Raw genomic sequence first — 22,175 nt, forward strand, 5'->3', positions numbered from 1 at the left:
ACTGTGTTGGAGGGAGCAAATGTTTGTGGATGGGGTACCAATACTGTCATGGACAGATGTATCTGCGGCAGGTAGATTGGTGAGGATGAGGTCAGGTATGTTTTTCCCTCTCGGTTCCCTTTCCACCTGCCACCGACCCAGTCTAGCAGCTATGTCCTTTAGGGATTGGCCAGCTTGGTCTGTAGTGGTGCTACTGAGCACTCTCGATGGACATCGATGTCCCCCACCCAGAGTACGTTCTGCGCTCTTGCCACCCTTTACTTCCTCCAAGTGGTGTTCAACATAGAGGAGTGCTGATTCATTAGTTGAGGGGGACGGTACGTGATAATCAGCAGCAGGTTTCCTTACCCATGTTTGACTTGATACCATGAGACTTTCTGGGGTCCTGAGCCGCTGTAGAGGTTTCCCAGGGCAACTCCCTCCTGACTGTATACCACTGTGCCGCCACATCTGCTGGGTCTGTCCTGCCAGTGGGATGAAACATATCCGGTGATAGTGGTGTCCAGGACACTGCCTGTAGGGTATGATTGTGTGAGTATGACTATGTCAGGCTGTTGCTTGACTAGTCTGTGAGACAGTCTCCCAATTTTGGCACTAGCCCCCACATCCCACATGTTAGTAAGGAGGACTTTGCAGGGTCAACAGGGCTGAGTTTGCTGTTGCCGTTTCCGGTGCCTAGGTCCATGCCAGGTCGCCAGGTTTCATTCCTTTTTGACTTGTTTTTAGCGGCTTAATAGAACTGAGTTCCTTGCTAGGCATTTAAGAATCAATCATCTGGAGTCATGGCAGATTTCATTCCCTAAAGAGGCATTAGTGAACCAGATGGGTTTTTACAACAATCGACATGGTTTCTTAATTCTGGATATTTTATTGAATTCAGTCTGCTGTGGTGGGAATTGAACCTGGGTCCCCAGAATCATATTTCCTATCTGGTTCAGCTAATCACTGCTGGAACCTGTTGAGCCACGTGGATAGTTAAAAACTATGTTCGTTCATTCATGTTATGGTATAGATAAAAGGCAAATCCTAAAGTCAGATTAATTAATTCATGTTTAAAATTTTTAGTTTGCCAAAGCCAACATGGTATGGTAAGTGCTCCCTTAAAGTTGTAGTTGTGTTCCTGAAACTTTGTTGCAACTTTAAGTAAAACAACTTTGTGAATCAAATTTTCACATTAAAACTAATGTAACAGCTGTATTGCGCACTGTAGGACCTTTCCCATCAGAAAAAATAAGATAAAACATTATACCTTGTAATTTGAAATATTTTACACTGCTAAATTCCTATATTAGTAAATGAAATTTACTATTAATTAATTATTAATTAGGGCGCATTAGTGAGAGGCAGCATGGTTTTGTGAAGGGGAGGTCGTGTCTCACTAACTTGATCGAGTTTTTCGAGGAAGTGACAAAGATGATCGACGATGGAAGGGCAGTGGATGTTATATACATGGATTTCAGTAAGGCCTTTGACAAGGTCCCTCATGGCAGACTGGTACAGAGGTAAAGTCGCACGGGATCAGAGGTGAGCTGGCAAGATGGATACAGAATTGGCTTGGTCATAGAAGACAAAAGGTAGCAGTGGAAGGGTGCTTTTCTGAATGGAGAGCTGTGACTAGTGGAGTTCCGCAGGGATCAGTGCTGGGACCTTTGCTGTTTGTAGTATACATAAATGATTTGGAGGAAAATGTAACTGGGCTAATTAGTAAGTTTGCAGATGACACTAAGGTTGGAGGAGTTGCAGATAGTGAAGAGGATTGTCAAAGGATACAACGGGATATAGATCGGTTGGAGACTTGGGCGGAGACGTGGCAGATGGAGTTTAATCCGGACAAATGCGAGGTAATGCATTTTGGAAGGTCTAATACAGGCAGGAATTATACAGTAAATGGCAGAACCCTTAAGTGCATTGACGGGCAGAGGGATCTGGGTGTACAGGTCCACAGGTCACTGAAAGTGGCAACGCAGGTGGCTAAGGTAGTCAGGAAGGCATATGGCATGCTTGCCTTCATTGGCAGGGGCATTGAGTATAAAAGCTGGGAAGTCATGCTGCAGCTGTATAGAACCTTGGTTAGGCCACACTTGGAATATTGCGTGCAATTCTGGTCGCCACATTACCAGAAAGATATGGAGGCGTTGGAGAGGGTGCAGAGGAGGTTTACCAGGATGCTTACTGGTCTGGAGGTTATTAGCTATGAGGAGAGTTGGAGAAACTTGGATTGTTCTCACTAGAGCGACGGAGATTGAAGGGCGACTTGATAGAAGTTTACAAAATTATGAGTGGCATGGACAGAGTAGATAGTCAGAAGCTTTTTCCCAGGGTGGAAGAGTCAATTACTAGGGGACATAGATTTAAGGTGAGAGGAGAAAACTATAGAGGAGATGTGAGGGGCAAGTTTTGAGTGGCATGGACAGAGTAGATAGTCAGAAGCTTTTTCCCAGGGTGGAAGAGTCAATTACTAGGGGACATAGATTTAAGGTGAGAGGAGAAAACTATAGAGGAGATGTGAGGGGCAAGTTTTTTTACGCAGAGGGTAGTGAGTGTCTGGAATTCGCTGCCAGAGGAGGTGGTGGAAGCAGGTACGATAGTGGTATTTAAGAGGCAGCTTGACAAATACATGAATAGGATGGGAATAGAGGGATACGGACCTCGGAAGTGCAAAATGTTTTAGTTTGACAGGCAATATGATCGGCGCAGGCTTGGAGGGCCGAAGGGCTTGTTCCTGTGCTGTACTTTTCTTTGTTCTTTGTTCTTTGAAATAACTTTTAAAATAAAATAAATTAAATAATATAACAGAAACATGCTAGCCGCCTTCCTTTCTCCCACTCGCTGCCTCTTCTGGTCGGCGCTGATTCTGCTTGCTGCACATCCCACTCCCTGACCCTTCCGGTCACGGTGGACCCTTCCTCTCACTGGCAGAGGCCACTCCAGAATGGCGCCAATGGGATCATGCATCCCTACATCAGGTGCAGCGTGTAACAGCTTTAAAACCAAATTCCCAAAACTAAATGGTGACACAGGCCCCATTAACTAACTAACGTTAAAGTAGAATGACTGGAAACAGGGCAGTCTAAAACAAGGACTTACTGTATTTACAAAAACAGGATATGTTGAGTGATAAACCTGGACATTCTGATATTGCTACATTTGATATTTAAATGAGTACTGATGGATTGTAGATGGGCACAGATGGAAGTCTGCCATTTGCACCAATTCTCCATTATTATTTATTACAAAAGCTTCAGTTGTAGATGTGGGTGGGTGTATGGAGTTCACGAGTAGGTGCAGGGAAGGGGAGGTGCAGATGAGATTCAAAGAATGGGGACAATTGAAGGGCAGTTTCACAATAGTGTGGCAGAGATTTTGAAAGCTGTTAGATTGGGATAACTTTTGAGATTCTCTATTATCAGCTATTGCCAAGACTGAAGGGCTAAAAATGAATGGAATGAAAACACAAGGTGCAGACGTGTGTAGACAAGACTGAGCAGCCAGGCACCCAAACCACTGCCTGAAGACTGCTGAAATTGAAGGTGGTGCTGAGTGAGGTGTTTACAAGGACAGTGGTGCTCTGCCACTCTGGCACCATCCCCTTGGTGAACACTACTTATCTTAAAGGTAATGGAACCACTTTTCAGGTCACACCTCGTTGGCGTCATTATACCAGCCCTACTCTCCTCGTATCCTTGCAGCAGATCGCACAGCTCTTCACCATCAGCTGTCCTAGATCTGGTCTGCCATTTTTCAGTGGCCACTAACCAGTGGATGTGCCAATGTCATCAGAACCGATTGGTGTTACCTTAGCAGCTGCTGCCAATGAGACTGCACGACCTCACTTCCTGCTGTTTCACAAGTAAGCTCTTCTTTCATGCCATGCCAGTTAAGCAGGATAATACTGTAATTGGAGTACTGAAGAATTATTACAGTAGCTTGGAGGTGCTATCTGATCTGCTGTCCCAGCCCCTTTTGGAAAGAGGAACCTCCACATACACCAACCGTCTGCTAAAGTAAATTAAGTGCATCTCTGCAGGTGCAAGTATGAGTTACTGGCTGACGAGGCATCTCTCATGCAGCTTGACCTGCTAACATTTCTTTGTGTCTCCTCTTCACAACACCTCAAGTGTGTTTTTTTTTAATTGGGAAAACTGTGGTGTCAGTAACGGTGTTGGAGGGCTGTGGAGAGGAGGGTGAGAAGAAATAGGCAACAATTAGCACAAAAGTACAACACCCAAAGCGCCATCAGGAAAAACAGAAAAACAGTTCTTAAAATTAGTGAAATAAACTTTTTATTACTCTATCGCTTCCCTGCCATATACTCAACTGTTGCCTAGCAACCCCAGACTCCGATTTCAAGTGGTTGTGATTTACGCCCATCGTCTTGCATGTTAGGACTTGGAGGACATTCACATTTAAATGAAGTGCCACCTCTCTGATGCATGTGCTTCTTTGATGCAGTCCATTGGTACTGTATCAGGGCTCAAGGTGGGCAAGTGGCTGCATGGAATCCTGACCATTTTTCTCTACCTACTTCCTGACTTAGGCTGAAACAACAGGCGACCAGTAGTCAAAAACTCAGCCCATAGTGTATTTAAGATGTTATCATCGATTATTGTTCCTTCTAGACTAGTACAAGTGTCAGGGATGCTTCAGGTGGTAACACTCTTGTCTCTAAGTCACAAGCTTCTGGATTCAAGTCCCACTCCAGTACAAAAATCTACGCTGGCACTCCAGTGCAGTACTAAGACAGTGCTGCACTCTGGGAGGTGCTGTCATTTGCCAGTGATGGAGGATGCCCATGCCACATGGTGAGGCTGCCAGATATATCATGGCAGCCTGGCTGCAGGTTTTGAGGGGGAGGGGGAGGGGGAGGAGGAGGGGGGCGGCGGGGGGAGAGGGACCTTCCATTGAGGTGCCCTGTATTCAGCAGGGAACCCCCCCCCCCACCGACCCCCAAACCATTGAAAAGGGTTGCCCTGCTCCTCCCCCTTCCCTGGCCACCCGATCACTGCAACCCCCATCCCCACTTATCTTCTCGTCAGGCCTCATCAGGGACTGATTGCAGTCCAAGCAGTGGTCACCAGTTGGGACCAGAGAGCAGCTGGCCCTCTGATTGGCTGGCAGCTCTGAGGGGTGGCACATTTTCCCTCCTCGGGGGTGGAAGCCACGACTTCAGGCAATTGACTGCCTGATGACCGTAAAACTGGTCATGGCTTCCTGACCAGGTGGGGGTGGTGTTGCCCACCTGACTTTTCAGCAAATGGATGTGGTTACCACCTCCTTGTAAAATCCAGCCCTAGTTCTTCACTTTTATAATTTTGCAGAATATTATTTTATAGGTAAATGCAGCGTCTTGTGGTAAATATTTGATTCTTTCTGATAGAATGCAAGATATTTAAATTGTCATTAAATATAAATGGAGGAACTATTCTTTTTTGCACTAGTTACTAGGCATCTAAGGTTACTTTGGCCTTTTGGAGTTGAATTCAACCTTTTTAAACATCAACAGCAATGTGTGCAAGTCTTTAAGATGAGTTGTGAAGATTAACCATTTAATTATGGATTACCTGTACATTACAGAGGAAGGATGAATGTTGACTCCAAAAACTTAAGTCAGAAAAGAACTGAATTTTTTTCAGTCTTTCATAGGATGCGGGCCTTGCTGGCTAGGCCAGCATTTGTTGCCCATCCCTAATTGCTCTTGAACTGAGTGGCTTGCTAGGCTATTTCAGAGTCACCCACATTGCTGTGGGTCTGGAGTCACATGTAGGCCAGACCAGGAAGGATGATAGATTTCCTCCCCTGAAGGGCATTAGTGAGCCAGATAGGTCTTTATGACGATCAATGATAATTTCATGGTCACCATTACTGAGAGCAGCTTTATATTCCAGATTTATTAATTGAATTTAAATTCCATAGCTACCATGGTGGGATTTGAATCCCTGTTCCCAGAGCATTAGCCTGGGCCCCTGGATTTCCTACCATTTCCGCCAACTCCAGCATGATGACACCACCAAACACATCTTCCCTTCACCCTCCCGGTGGCATTCCATAGGGATCGTTCCCTCCGGGACACTCTGGTCCACTCCTCCATCACCCCCTACTCCTCAACCCCCACCTGCGGCACGTCCCCATGCATATGCAGAAGATGCAACACCTGCCCCTTCACTTCCTCTCTCCTCACCGTCCAAGGGCCCAAACACTCCTTTCAAGTGAAGCAGCATTTCACTTGCATTTCCCCCAACTTAGTCTACTGCATTTGTTGCTCCCAATGCGGTCTCCTCTACATTGGAGAGACCAAACGCAAACTGTGAGACCGCTTTGCAGAACACTTGCAGTCTGTCCACAAGAATGACCCAAACCTCCCTGTCGCTTGCCATTTTAACACTCCGCCCTGCTCTCTTGCCCACATGTCTGTCCTTGGCTTGCTGCATTGTTCCAGTGAAGCCCAACGCAAACTGGAGGAACAGCACCTCATCTTCCGACTAGGCACTTTACAGCCTTCCGAACTGAATATTGAGTTCAACAACTTTAGATCTTGAACTCCCTCCTCCATCCCCACCCCCTTTCCTTTTGTTTTTTCCAATAATTTATATAGATTTTTCTTTTCCCACCTATTTCCATTATTTTTAAATCTATACCTTTTATGCCCTGTTAGTCTTATTTCACCCCACCCCCACTAGAGCTGTACCTTGAGTGTCCTGCCATCCATTCTTAATTAGCACATTCTCTTAGATAATATCACCACCTTCAACACCTCTTTGTCCTTTTGTCTGTGACATCTTTTGATTATTTGCTCCTATCACTGCTTGCTTGTCCCTACAACACCCCCCCCGCCCCTCCCACTTCTCTCCCCCACCCACCCCCACCCCCCACCTTAAACCAGCTTATATTTCACCCCTCTCCTAATTTTACTCAGTTCTGTTGAAGGGTCATGAGGACTCGAAACGTCAACTTTATTCTTCTCCGCCGATGCTGCCAGACCTGCTGAGTTTTTCCAGGTAATTCTGTTTTTGCCCTGGATTTCTTACCTAGTGACATTGCCACCATGCCATTGTCTCCTTCTTTAGGTTAGTGAAGCAGATGACTGTCACATCTCAGGCTGACATAACAACACTCAAGATCACAGATTTAACTGCAAGAACAACATTATTTAAAATGCCATGCTGGTCAGCTCCCTAACATGTGCTAAATGACCTTACACCGCCCCCCCCCCCCCCCCCCCCCCCCCCCCCCCCCCCCCAAAAAAAGTAAGGTGACCCTATATGTAGTACATAGTGTATCTTAGAGTACCTTATCCAAGTACAATATTGTATTTAATACTCTAGCCCACACACACTACCAGCTATCATCGTAACATTCATCCCTTATTAGGCCAAAATCATGGCCATGATTTTTGGCTTAGTGTATATAGCTTAGATTCCTTCCCTTACTAAATATACACCAGTAAATTTTGCAAGCAAACTTAACAAATCATTATTTTCCTAACTCGCTGAGTAAATGAATTTCTTCAATTACAAATGTCAGGTAAGTTCAGGGCATCACAGTTCAATACTGGTTTCAGTCTTTTGCTCATTATTTCACTTTCTAGGCTTATTATTTCTCCTTCACTGTTTAATTCTTGTGATATTCATCAGTATGTACCCGATGCTCCTCAGTAATTCAATCTAATTGCTTTCTCGTGTACTTGAAAACATCGCAAACAAGAACCTCAAAATTATAAGAGCAGCATTTGGTGTACATCCTTTTTGCTTTGAACATAATGATGACACATAAAACTTCACATCTCAGCACATGCTCTGTGTCAAGATTTGCTGTTTTTTTTCAACTTTAAATCACATTGTTTTAAATCAGAAATTGTTGCTCCAAACTGAGTTCCAATTTCACGTCGCTAAATCACACAAATCTTCATATCACTTTGGTGGTCTCCTCTCATGCCATGATCTGCTTACTGGCTCAGGAACTCTGGCCATCACGCCAGGAGTAGGAAGTGTCTTTGTTCCCTCTGGAACTGATGCTTTTCCCTGTGGATAGCAAGCTGTCTGTCTGTCATCAGCATTGTTAGCTTGGACATCTGGATTGCTGGATGTCAACTTCGCATCAGCCCCAACATCTGATCCATCTGCTACTGTGTCTTTGTCACCATGATACCTTTTGACACATGAAGAATTTCTGTCATAAAGCACTCTTGGTGACTGCACGGTCACGCTGTTTCTCTTCTTGGCAATGACAGTGTACAGCTTGGGTAAAATGGTGTATCCATCTTCCTCGGACTCTCCCCTCTCAGCAGTACTTCATTAATGCAAAATACTGCGGATGCTGGAAATCTGAAACAAAAACAAAAAATGCTGGGAAAACTCAGCAGGTCTAACAGCATCTGTGGAGAGAAAGACAGAGTTAATGTTTCAAGTCCTTATGACTCTTCAGAGCTATACAGAAGTAAAAATGTGGTGAAATTTACATTGTTTAAGGGAGGGTGGAGCAGGTGAAGCTGGATAGAAGGCCATTGATAGTGGAGGCAAAGGAGAGATTGCCAAAGATGTCATAAACAAAAGGTCAGAGGGGTGTTAATGGTAATTTTTGATCTTTTATCCCACCACCGTCCCCTCCTCCTACCCTGCCCCCACTAGGGCCATCTATAACTCGTTCATGTTGTTCTTTCCAGAGAGCTTGCCCTTGTCCAGCTATTGTCAGATTCTGCTTTCTATCTTTAATGTCACCATCAGCACCTCCTTTAACCAGTACCACCACCATTAACACCCCTTTGACCTTTTGTTTATCACATCAGGCTGTTTAGCTCCCTTCCTTTGGTCTATATAAAACGCTGCAGCATCCCTCTTCTCTGCATCATGATCTCAAACCTGGTGATCAACACTGATGTCCCTCAGCTCTGCCATCTTGTTACATATTTTGCATCCAAATGGCAACTCAACTGGGCTCTTGCCCATCGTAGTGTGTGGAGTTGCTCTATGCATGGTCACATATGATAGCAAAGCCTCCTTCCAATCTGTGCCTTCAGCCTGAGCAATCCTCATCTGTTTTTCTAAGGATTGGTTGTCATTCCACTTCCCCATTTGCCTTTGACCATTTAGGGATTACTCTGTGATGGTGAATGCCTGTGACTTGTAATCTGTAAAGGTCTGTGAAATGAATTGTGACCCATTATCTGAATATAGAGTGACTGGCAGACCATGCCTTACACATACTTCAGCCACTGCAGATATTGTTTTCTCTGCTGTTGTGGGCTTCAGCGCAACATACTTGTAGTAGTCACTCACCACAAGCATGGATTCTCTTGGTGGAAGGGGGCTTAAGAAGTCAACTGCTACATCCTCCCATGGTCCAGCCAGTAACAATGTGCTGTGTACTGGTTCTGGTGGATTGGTTGTGCTGACAAGATGACATCCATGACATGTTTTGACTAACTGCTCCACATCTTTCTCCGTCCCTGGCCATTATACTTTGGTTTGTAAGTTTTGCGTAGTATCAGCCACATCCAAATAACCCTCATAAGCTAGTGTCACCAGTCTAGGCCTAAACATTTGTGGCAGTACCATTCTGCCTCAGAGAACACACTTCACAATTGTGTATAATTCATCTCATATAGTGATGTATGCCTTGAATGGGCAATTCTCCCAATTTCCAGCGTGGGTTCTCTGTCTGATGTAATCAAATTCTAGATCTTTGTCTGACTCTCTTTCAGTCTCTGTAGGTGTCATTGCTCTGGGTGTAGCATGAACTACCACAAACTGCATGAATGATTTGGCTTCCTTTGCTGGTGAGGAGCTGTGTGTTTGATCCTCCCTCAGTATCCGTGATAGCATATCAGTGATGTCCACCTCTCCAGCATTGTGAACCATCTTGTACTTGTTGGAGTCTCAAACCCATCTTTCCATTCTGGCCCATGGAATGGAAAGATCTGGGAGAATAAATCATCTCTAATGGCTTGTGATCTGTCATTAATTCAAACACAATGCCAAACAGGTATGCATGTATCCTTCACATGTCCACGCCAATCCTGGAGCCGCTTTCGCTACCTGAGAATATCTTTTCATCACATAAGTCAGAAATCTGCTTGATAGGCAGTGATTCTCGGGCCTTCAGCAGCACTACTCCTAGTGCTACTGGACTAGCATCTGCTGTGACTTTCATTGATGCATTTGGATCATAGTATCCCAGGGTTCAAGCACCTGTCAAATTGTCCTTCAAAGCTGTGAAGGCAGCTTTCTGTTCTTCATCAAATCTGAACCATTCATTCTTTCTGGTCAACTTCCTCAATGGATCAGCTGGGGTAGAAAAGTTTGGGATAGTTCACAATGCTTCACAAGTCCTGGAAAACTTCTCACTTTGCTGGCATTTTGTGGTTCATGTGGCTCTGCTATTAATTCTATCTTGTCTTTGACTGGATTGACTCGTTCCGCTCGTAAGTAGTAGCTCTGTCATGCCTAGCAAGCACTTGCCTGCGTTTACCACAAGTCCTGTTGACTGCAATCTAGCCAATACTAATCTCAACTTCATTATGTTCCTCTTTATTGGCTCCATGAAAAATAATTTATGGATTTGGTGTTGATAAATCTCTGGTGCTGTATTGATGCCAAATAGTAACCTCTTGTATCAGTAAAATCCACAATGAGTGATGAAAGTTGTCACCTTCCATGAATCTGGATGAAGCTCCAGCTGGTGGTATTCTCACTTTACATCTAATTTGGAAAATAGTTTGCTTGTTAACAATTCTTGAAATAATTCATCCACACTGGGAATTAGGTGACGTGTTCTCACTACTGCTTTACTCAGCTGTCGCATATCAAGAGAATGCAGAGTCTGATGTCACCATTTGTTTTAGGCATGACCACAACAGGGCTCACCCATGGTGGTGGCCCTTCAACTGGCTTAGTTCCTTGCTCTTTGCCTCAACTTTCCCTCTCAGACCAAAAGGTGTTCTGCATACAGACTGAACTGTAGGCTTCACGTTCTCATCAGTGGTTAATTTCACTTGGCTGTTGTGTAACTTCCCAATTCTTTGAAACACTGGTCCAAACTCCTCACTAAGCCTTGCGTTTGATTTCACAAATTCACTTTCAATCGGATGCGTAGCACCACCCCCCCAAGGCATGAGCAGTTTCTCTGCTCAAAAGAAGCTCACCATCCTCCTCGATCACTACAAATTCTGCCTCTACGTTCCGATCCCCAGCTTTCACATCTGCAATGAAGCACCCAATTTTTTGAAGTGAGATTTCAGATGTGTAAGGATAGAGTTTTTGACACATTTTCAAGATGTACACTTGATTCTCTTTGTCTTAAGTTCCTTCCACAGTGCTTCTTTGATGACATTATTATCACTGTCTGAATCTACCATAATGCTCACTTCAACACCACCAATAATCACTAGAGTTTTCTCGTGGTTTCTCCCGTTGACAGAAAACATATATCCTTTATTGTTATTTGTGCCGTCACTCTCTGCATCTTCTTCAACTCATCTCATAGTTGTATTACTTTCATCTCTCTTTCCTTCACATGGTTTGCCAGGCTTTCCTCACTGTTCAGCTTTGCTTCTGCATTTCTTGGCAAAATGGTCTTTGCCCCCACGTTTTCTGCGTACCTTTCCCTTGTTAGGGCAGCAGGCATCTTTTCCACAGTGCCCCAAGTTGCCACATCTGAAACATCTCTCTGACTTTTGCTGTTCACTTTTCTACAAAGCTGGATTCCAGGTTTTGCCACTCTGTTAACCACAGTTTTTGTCATGCAAATGGCAGAAGTGGGACCAAATTTCATGCCATTAAATTGTCCATCCACTGCTTCCAATGCAACTGCTATTTTTGAAGTGTCAGCCAATGTTAAGTCACCTCCTCTTTCCAGCAGCTTATGCCTCAGCTTATCCGATTTGTAATGTTGAACCATCTGATCCATTACCTGGTTATTCAGATCCGTCACAACCTAATTGCAACCCCCGACGATGCTGGCCTCAAACGGGTCATAACTTGGGCTAATGTTTCTTCCTCTTTCTGTCTCATCTGATGGAAAACATACCTTTGGAATGTGGCATTTGGTGCCTCCGTATAATTGTCCTTCAAAGCTTTCATTGCACATTCATAATCTACTTTTACTGCTGTGTCAGGCAACGTCTTGAAAGTCTCCTTCACTGAAGCAGCCACATTGAATAACAAAAAGGCCTATCGTTGTGCTTTCTGTGCCACCATCACCCCATCCAAAAGCAGACTGCGACTGTCAGCCTACATTTCAAACTCCTCCAGCCACGCTTTCCATTTTGAACTGATGGTGCAGGTATCGTCCATTGGATCCAACAGCTCAATTCCCTGGACTACATGACACAATCCTAAAAATTACTGTATTTATCCTCATCGCCAATGTCACATCTCTGGCTAAAAGAACAACACTCAAAGGCACAGATTTAACTGCAAGAACAACACCATTTAATCTGCCATGCTGGCTAACTCCCTAATATGTGCTATCTGACCTTCCACCCTCAGGCAGGTGACTCCATATGTAATACAAAGTGTACCTTGCAGTATCTTAGCCGAGTGTCGTATAGTATCTAATACTCACATTCACGCACACAATCAACTATCTTCATGACAATCACTACCTATGCTCCTTACTGTGCATGAAATCCCCTTTGAAGGTTTCTGAGGGATTTTACCAACTTTAAAGAGTATGTATGAACACTGACACCATTTGGCTTTCATACCGCTCAGGACTGAAACAAAGAGAAATTAAAACTGTTCAACTTAGAATATGTACAAATCAGAATACAGTTTACATTCTTCTTTTTATCCACATATATCTGAGCCGAACAACAATGTGCATGTGTGTTGCATGGGTTAAATTCTGTCTGAGTTCACACATTTATCCTTTGCTCACAAGAGATAAATAAGGCATTGCCTGGGTTCAATCAAAATTTAAGATTCGGTAATGTAAACAAACCCACCTCTTTATCAAAAGTTGGTTAGTGTTTATACTTATTTAGAATCATAGAATGGTTACAGCACAGAAGGAGGCCATTTGACCTGTTGTTCCCATGCCATTTTGCAACCATCTTTAGCCAGAAGCGGCTAATTACCACTCCATCAAACCCCTTTCGATCATCAGCAAAGCGATGGATGGTGTCATTGACAGTCCTATCAAGTGGCACTTACACAGCAATAACCTACTTACTGATGCTCAGTTTGGGTTCTGTCAGGGCCATGTGGCTCCTGACCTCATTACAGCCTTAGTCCAAACATGGACAAAAGAGCTGAATTCCAGAGGTGAGGTGAGAGTGACTGCCCTTGACAACAAGGCAGCATTTGACCAATTGTGTCATCAAGGAGCCCAGCAAAACTGGAGTCAGTGGGAATAAGGGGGAAAACTGCGCTGGTTGGAATCATACCTCGCACAAAGGAAGATGGTTGTGGTTGTTGAAGATCAGTCATCTCAGCATCAGGACTGCAGGAGTTCCTCAGGATAGTGTCCTAGGCCCAAGCACCTTCAGCTACTTCATCAATGACCTTCCTTCCATCATAAGGTCAGAAGTGGGGATGTTCGCTGATTAAAAAAAAATGTTCAGCACCATTTGTGATTCTTCAGAAGCTGAAGCAGCCTGTGCCCATAAGCAGCAAGATCTGGGCAACATTTAGGCTTTCGCTGATATGTGTCACAAGTGTCACTTGCCACTTAAGTTTCAGGCAATGACCATCTCGGGCAAAAGAAATCTAACCATCGCTCCTTGGCATTCAATGGCATTAACATTGCTGAATCCTCCACTATCAACATCCTAGGGGTAAGTGTTGACTGGAAACTGAACTGGGCTAGCCATTTAAATACTGTGGCTACAAGAGCAGCTCAGAGGCTGGGAATTCTGCAGTGAATAACTTGCCTGACTCTCCAAAACCTGACCACTCCTCATCAAAGCCTGTCTACCATCTATTAAATCAAGGCAGGAGTGTGACTTGCCTTGATGAGTGCAGCTCCAACAACACTCAAGAGGCTTGACACCATCTAGAACAAAGCAGCCCACTTGATTGACCCCATCCACCAACCTAAACATTCATTCCCTCCACCACTGATGTGCAGTGGCAGCAGTGTTTACCACCCACAAGATGCACTGCAGGAACTCTCAAAGGATCCTCCATTAGCACCTTCTGAACCCATAACCTCTACCACTTAGAAGGACAAGGGCAGCAGGTGCATGGGAACACCACCACCTACAAGTTTCCCTACAAGCACACCATCTTGCCTTGGAAATATATCACCGTTCCTTCACTGTCACTGGGTCAAAATCCTAGAACTCCCTCCCTAACAGCACTGTGGGTGGTCCTACAACACATGGACTGCAGCGGTTCAAGAAGGTGACTCACCATCACCTTCTCAAGGGCAACTAGGGATGGGAACAGGATAAAAATAAAGTTATCTTCAAGAGGAACACAGCTAGCCTGACTCCCCTACCCTTTTCCTGTAGCTGTGTGAATCTTTCTCTCTTTTTTTAGGTATTTAACCAATTCCCTTTAGCAAGCCTCGATTGAACCTCCCTCCATCACAGTCCTCAGGCAGTGCATTCCAGATCCTAACCACGCTGCATAAAAAAAGTGCTCATTTCCCTGTTGGTTCTTTTGTCAATCACCTTAAGTTGGTGTCCTTTATTTCTCAATCATTCCATCAGTGGGGACAGTTTCACTTTTTTCCCCCATTTCAATACCTCTATCAAATCTCCTCTAAACCTCCTTTAAGGAGAGCAACCAAAATTTCTCCGATCTATCCTCTTAATTGAAATTCCTCATCTCTGGTACATGAGTCTTTTCTGCACCCTTCTCTGAAGCTTTCACACTCTTCTGAAAGTCTGCTGCCCAGAATTGGAGTTAAGGCCAATTCACGGCTTTTATTATGATTCATTGTAACTTTTCTTGCTTTGGCGCTCTATTTCCCTATTTATAAAGCCCAGGAATCCATAAGTTTTATTAACTGCTTTCTCAACCTGCCATGCCATCTTCAATGATTTGTGCACATATTCCTCCAAATCTCTCTGTTCCTGCACCCCCTTTAGAAATGTACCCTGTATTTTGCATTTCTTTTCCTACCGAAATGTATCACTTCAAATTTTTCTGCATTAAATTTCATAGTCTCCTCCCCGATCCTCTTGCCCCCCACTCCCCTGCTCCTCATGCTTCACTTAACTTCTGTTCCTCTTGGTCCCTTCCCTAATCCTTCTACACTTTTCCATCCTCTGCCTCCATACTCCTTACTTTGCCCCTCGCATTCTTCCATTCTTCTATTTCCCTTCAAGCTCCTTGGTTCAATTATCTACCTCTACCCTTTGGTCTTTACTCTCCAATGCCCTGGCAAAATTTATAATTAATTCTTCCAGAACATTTTTTTTACAGAAATATTGTTTTCTTTCAAATTAGGAAGTTATTTCATGGGTTCTTAAGTCTTTTTTTCCCCAAAGAAAAGATACGTGTCCAAAAGGAGAATAGTCTCTCACCGGTGCAATGTTTAGAGAGAAAATGGGCTTGATTCCAATGTTTTGATCCTGCATTAACAAGATTAAATGTCTTCCATTGTGTTGAAACTTCCTATGTATAGTTTCAGCTGTCTGCTAAAGTCAATTTCATTTTTCCATGTTGTTTAGAAAAATGCCTGAGTGCAATCCACATGCTTGCAGAAGATTGTGGGAACCCCAGAAAATAGGCACCATTATAGAAAGTAAATCCATCCAAATGTCATGCTAAAGTTGAAAGTTGTATGTGAATCCTACGATCAGACAGGTGTGAATATTTTAGGTTGTCTTGGTTCTTTAAAGTGCGGTGCATTAAATGTTGAAAAAAAAATTCTTGATTCATTTATTTTTGGATTCACTTCACCAAAATGGTGGTGCCCCACAGGAAATTTTCTATTTTTCTAATGTGCTTTTTGATGTGTAATTGGTTACCAAGCTCATGAGTACCTTTTAATTGAATGGACTAATATTTCTCAAGATTAACCATGGCAAAATCAAAGCCATGCTCACTTTTCGAAGACTGTAGATTGGATTAATTGTGACCTGATTGAAGCTGTAGAAGACTTTATTTGACAGTAACATTGCTGGTAATGGAATAATTATCAATGGGTTAACTGATGAGGACTGGGGGTGGACAAACTGTTAGGTTGGTTTTAAATCTCCACTAAAATAAGCTGTGCAAAGAAAAATGTTGCTGATAATGTCGAATCTCTCAATGCAGTATACTGAGTTTTGGATACTCTAGATTATTTTCACTTTTTTTATTTTAAAACAACATTTACATTTCAGTTTTTATCAACTTTTGACTGTATGCTGACCTTTTGTAGAAAGTGACAGGAACCTCGGTCACCAAATTGTAGTTTGATCAAAGAGCCTTCATCCTTCTTGTGTTCTTTGGATAAGCTCACTAATTCAGTATGGAATATTTCTAACATCTTTAACCAAAATAGTCTTGTTCAGATGAGCATCAATGTGGGTATCAGAATATCTCATTTTGTAAGGTATCTCATAGTGTACTTTTTATTACTAGTGTACTAAACGAGACTCATCTGAACACACCTCCACTTTCTAACCTGTGTTTTGCATCTCCCCAAAGAAGACATACATGTACTGTAAGAAAAGCAAAATTCTAATAAATGTTTCATCTTGTGCAAAATTATTGCTCTCTTTTACTCTCCTAAAGCTGAATTATTTAGTGGGTGGAAACTGTAGACTATAAATAATATTCATGTAACTGAATGTTTAGGGACTTTGGGTGAAATTATGATTCTTTTTCTATAGATCTTCAAAAACACAAATCTGAAGAATTTATTTTGCAGTAATAAATCTATATTTTTTTCAATTGGTTATTCTTGGCAGCTCTTTCAGCAGCGCAACACAAATTTGCTCGGTCACTTGGGGAGTTTTCGTTTGAATTTATTGGCGATGCAGAGACAGACGATGAGCGATGCATTGGTAAGTGGGTCTCATTATTTCTCATGGTGTTTTTCACTTCACTTTCTTGCTTTTCATACCACAGAAATTGCAGCACAGCTCTGAATACTTAGTTATAACCCTATGATACCTGCATTTTTGAAAAATTGTGAATGATAGATTTAATGTAGCCCAATTGGAGAAGCATTTATGATTTTAAAAATTACTGAACATAATATTCTTAGAGCATGTAGATCTCTCTCTTTGTTAAAGATTTTGCTAAATACTTCTGTGGACTTTGAAGGTTAGTTCAGAAAAAGTTTGATTGTTCCACCTTAGCTCAAAGTCACAATTTAATTGTCTTGGAACACCAACTTTTTCACTACTTTTGTAGCTACTGTTTACACTATAGTCTGCTTACCCTCTCTGTGTAACTGAGACATGTACATCTTTTACCAAGGAAGAGTTTGCATGTATCAGTTATATAGGCCGAGCATGCTGAATTACATGCATCATGTAACTCATGTTCATGCATTTGATGTGGTTACAGTAACTTAATGCACTCTCTTATAAAAGGTTAAAAATGATCAAACTCTTAGCAGATCAGCTTTGATATTGTCAGATAGAATTGTTGCATTTGGAAGCAAGTGATGTGATTATATCAGGGATAAAATTGAGTTCCCAGATAATCTTATCTAAAGATGTGATTTTTGACAGCTATTTTATGAAGTTCCATTGTATCATTTTGCAGGAAGTTGTTGATAAGCTTTGTTTGCATGGAGCTGGTTGTATTTCTTGTCTCCGTATGAATTAAGGTTGCCGGCTCTGGATGTATTCCTAGCAGTTTGATCACATGACATTTAACCATGTGACATTTACCTGCAGTTTACAATTGTTTGGATCCCTTGTAGTTGAATGCCTTTGCTTGAGCAGAAAATTATTTAAATCAAGAATAGTTAAAGGATACCCATGTGTAGAAATAAAATGCCACGTGTTTTGCTCGTTTTTTTATAAATGATTATCTTATCTATCGCAAAAGCAAAATTAAGGCATATCAATGTTTTTAGGCTTGCTATTTTGGAAACTTAGAAGTTTGATCAGCCTAAATCATTTTCCTAAATTTAGAAAATATAACTAGATTTTACAGCAGTTTATTTACTAAAATAAATTGTAGTTTGTCCAGTTTTATCTCCTATTCTCTGTTTCATTTTTGTATACTGGTATTTGTAGTTATTGAGACATAAAGGTGGCATATTGATTGAATTTTATTTCAAATGAAACTTCTTTAAGCTAAACAGATATTGGTTGAAGATTCCGAGTTTTAAGTGCTTTACAATAAAAGAGCTGTGCTCCTGTGGTTATGCCTGATTTGTATTCTACTTGCTCAACATGACCTTATTAAGAAATATAGTTTGAAGTTAATTCTTTGTTTAAGTCAGTCCTTTGTGGCTAATCATACTTTGTGAATCCACCTTGACTCTTGTGCCATTTTGGACTTAGTTTGAAATAGACAATCGCACTTGTGTTGCCCATGCCGATGCCCTCAATGTGGACTATTCCACTGGCTACTGCATTTCCTGAGTTCTCCTGGGGGCAGAACTCTATGGTGCCACATGATGGGCTCTGTGCAAATGGTAAACTCTACTTGCACATTTTCACCCAGGTTGCCAGAAGCAGCATTCAGGAGATCATCATCAAATTCTGGGAAATATACAAATAATTCAGCAGGGTTGGCAACTCCAGGATGACTGTTAAGAATCTAGCTTTCTAAATTGCTTTCTTATTGGCCTTGTAACCATGTGAACAATAATACCATGCTGTAACCATAAGTTTTGGTCACTTGGTTATTGAACCAATCAGATCCAATAATTACATTACAAGTTGATGTAACTGACCACTCAAGTTATAGAAACGTAAAAGCATAGAAACTAGGAGCAGGAGTAGGCCATTCGGCCCTTCAAGCCTGCTCCGCCATTCAACATGATCATGGCTGATCCTCTATCTCAACGCCATATTCCCGCTTTCTCTCCATACCCCTTGATGTCCCTGATATCCAAAAAATTATCAATTTCTTTCTTGAATATACTCAGTGGCCCGGCCTCCACAGCCTTCTGTGGTAGAGAATTCCACAGCTTGACCACCCTCTAAGTGAAGAGATTTTTCCTCATCTTAGTCCTAAATGGCCTGCCCCATATCCTGAGATAGCTGTAGTTTGTAGTTGTAACTACAAGACAAAGTGCATAAATTGAGGTAACTGTACACATTTAAGAATGCATCTTTTAACTAAAATTTTACTGTAGTTAATCTTGAGTTTAGATTAGCTGCTGAAACCTGCTTAGTTTCTAAAGATTTTTCCCCACAGGGTTAACTCATTAATAAAGAGTTTAGTCACTTCACTTAATTAAGAAGTAGGATACAATTTCTTGGCGTTCTGATTAACAAGTGAAAGTGCTGAGTTTAATTTCCTGCGCTTAACAAAATCTGTTATAATATTTATGGAAATTTGTGAGGCTTTGATGATCATTACAGGAAAGTCAATGGGCACTAGGGAGGTGCCAATAATTTAGAAACAGGTTAATGTGGTGCTTGTGTTCGCAAAGGGGTGATAAAACAACTACAACTGCAAGTGTAAAGTTTTGCACGTAGGGAGGAACAATGGTGGCACGCATTCTACGGATAGTTTTGAAATAACTATGTATAGAAAACACTTTGAAGACTTAGTGAACTCCATGTTCAATGTGTCAACCATTGCAGAGCAGCAATCAACAATATGTAGTCAAATCATTAGAGTACAAGTCTGAGGAAGTCATGATCAAATTGTACAGTTCCCTTAGGCAGACCACACCTTGAGTTCTGTGCTCTGTCTTGGGCAGCAATTATGGAAAAAGTTTAATCTGGAATACTATTTTAGTTAGAAGTTGGAAGAGAGCAAAGGGGCACAGATTTAAACTAGTAAAAGATAATTTTAAGATTGATATCAGGAAGCTTTTCATGTGGAGAGTGATCAGTGCTTGGAAGGGATTTTCAGAGAGCGTTATGAAAGCAAATGTTCTGCAATCATTTCAGAAACAGCAGGATGATGGATTTTGTCCTTCCTCGTCCATGAGGATCGGGTATGATTGAGATTGTTTTTGCATGTTGATACCCACACTGTTTTGATTTGATTTTAAAATTGACTTCTTTGTATTTTGGATGCTAAAAGATTATAAATGATACAATCACTATAAGTGGCTGGACTATAAAGGATGCCATAAGAGGTGGCTTATACTAGGCTAGTTTGTTTGTACTTTAGTTCCCCCAGCACGTTGGGACACTGAAGTGGTTTCATCTAAATGTTCTTTGTAATGGGAACACTACCACTTATACCACTGTAAAATCATTACAGTAATATTATTTCTTAACATGTTTTGGAATTCCATTCCAGATGAGTCACTTCAAGAGTTTGCAACATTTTTACACAACCTCGAGGAGCAAAGAAAAATGATGGTAAGTAGAAATGTGTTATGTGTTTGGGAGAGGAGAAGGAAATATGTGTTTGCATGCTTCAGCTATGCAGTCTGGCAACTATCATGCCTGTTTGCTTAATTTATATACACAGGATCTTAATGAGATCAATTTGTCAAAAACACAATTCATGTTAACAGGAATTTTATTGGACTACGCAACAGCATGTACAGTATGTTCTTTATGTGTATACTCTTCCTCTCTCCTTCCTAAATCTCCCAAGAGCCAAAGGTCATTGTAAGTTGCTAGCATCTGTTCCAGTCTGCTTTGTAGAGTTCCCACATCCTAACTCTGTCTCAGCTGTTGTTCTCCAGGTGCATTATGGCCTTCATTTTGTTTTAGGCTGATTCTAAATATGAGACCTGTTTTGCCATTTGATTTATTTTCCTTGTCTGATCTGTTTAAGTTTGGTGATTTAAAACATGGACTGCTATTTATCTTTGCAGTTTCTAAATATATTTGCCCTGTTGTTGTAATTCTGATTTGACCTGCTGCTAAATGATTCCAGTTTAGCTTTTATGTTGGTATCCTGTGACTTCCTTTTGAAATTAAGATAGCTGCTGTTTTGCAAATTTTATTTTACCTGTTTGCTTTAATCATTGTTTTTGGCTACCATGTGTGCCAAATTGTTTGTGACTTTGCATTTTTTAAAAATATTATTTCTCGGCAGAAGGGGAAAAAAGATCAGATTTTTAACTGTTAATTAAGTAACAAGTTTGATCAGCTTATACTGTAGTATTGTTGCACGTGTCTGATATGGAAAGGAAAGTCAGGGGTTCAGTTGTGTTTGGAACAAAATACATTGACATTTTACTGCTATATTTCCTGACTTCGCACATATCTACCATCTTATACCTATCCCACCTCAGCCACTCAAGTGATGTATCTTATGGGATGATGTGGCAATGTTCATTTTAATTGTGGCATGCATTTTGGGCCAGTTTGGGAGCTGCCTCAGAACTGCTTCCACACTGAGAAAATACTCTGCCTCTGTATTGTTGGCACAGAGTTTTCTAGGGCAGGCTGTGCTGGATAGGTTCCCAGGCTAATCTACAATTCCAGCCTAAAACTTTCTTGTTCATTCTCGATCTTACTGAATGGATTTCTGTAATTTTTTCACTGATCTTAAGCATTTCAGCAGTAGTTCTGGTAAAAACCTAGAACTCTGTTTCCTCAATGGTTCCCATAATTGGTTAATTTGTGTTTCTTTTTAAATTTGTATTTTAATTATTTTTGCATTTTATTTACATAAATCAGCATTTCTTTTAGCAATTTGCCATCATCATCATCTCTCTTTTTTTCCCCCTTGTTCCTGAAGGCGCTGACTCTTGCTGGGGCACAACTACATGGTGCCTGTAACGCTTTATCCATATGTGGGTGTGTGCAGTTAAAATGAGTTCTGCCATTTGCCCCCTCTGATCCTGCGACATCTGCTGTGTCCCAATGTTAACTTGCTCGTTTGATCAGATGAGTGGGACACCTGCAGGAAGGCAGTGGGCTCATCTTTAAATATCCAGATCCGAGCTCAATAATGCCATTGGAGCTTGACTGCAATATTAAGTCAGAAGTCTGAGTAGGGTGAGCAGTGAAGGCTTCCCAGTCGGCCCAGACAGGCTGGGAGGTCGATCGTAGGTGAGAGAGGCCCAGGCAGGTAATGTTTAAATTTAACTTTATGTTTCCTTGTGAGGGCAGGAAGAGCATGATTCAGTCAACAGCAAAATGAATATAAATGAGGCTGGGTGTGGCCTCCATGTCCCTGCACTCCCTGGGCTTG

At 41.9% G+C, this 22,175-nt stretch overlaps 1 protein-coding gene across 1 annotated transcript in view; it reads left to right on the forward strand.

The window, feature by feature from the left end:
• Nucleotides 1-22,175, forward strand: part of arhgap10 (Rho GTPase activating protein 10) — a 240,081-nt gene that overhangs the window by 52,433 nt on the left and 165,473 nt on the right. Inside the window, exons 2-3 of the mRNA XM_078541232.1 lie at nt 16,844-16,939; nt 20,322-20,383. Of these exons, the coding sequence (XP_078397358.1) occupies nt 16,844-16,939; nt 20,322-20,383 (158 nt within the window). The remainder of the gene's footprint in view (nt 1-16,843; nt 16,940-20,321; nt 20,384-22,175) is intronic.

This window comes from Cetorhinus maximus, chromosome 1 (assembly GCF_964194155.1).
Source record: "Cetorhinus maximus chromosome 1, sCetMax3.hap1.1, whole genome shotgun sequence".
NCBI lineage: Eukaryota > Metazoa > Chordata > Chondrichthyes > Lamniformes > Cetorhinidae > Cetorhinus > Cetorhinus maximus.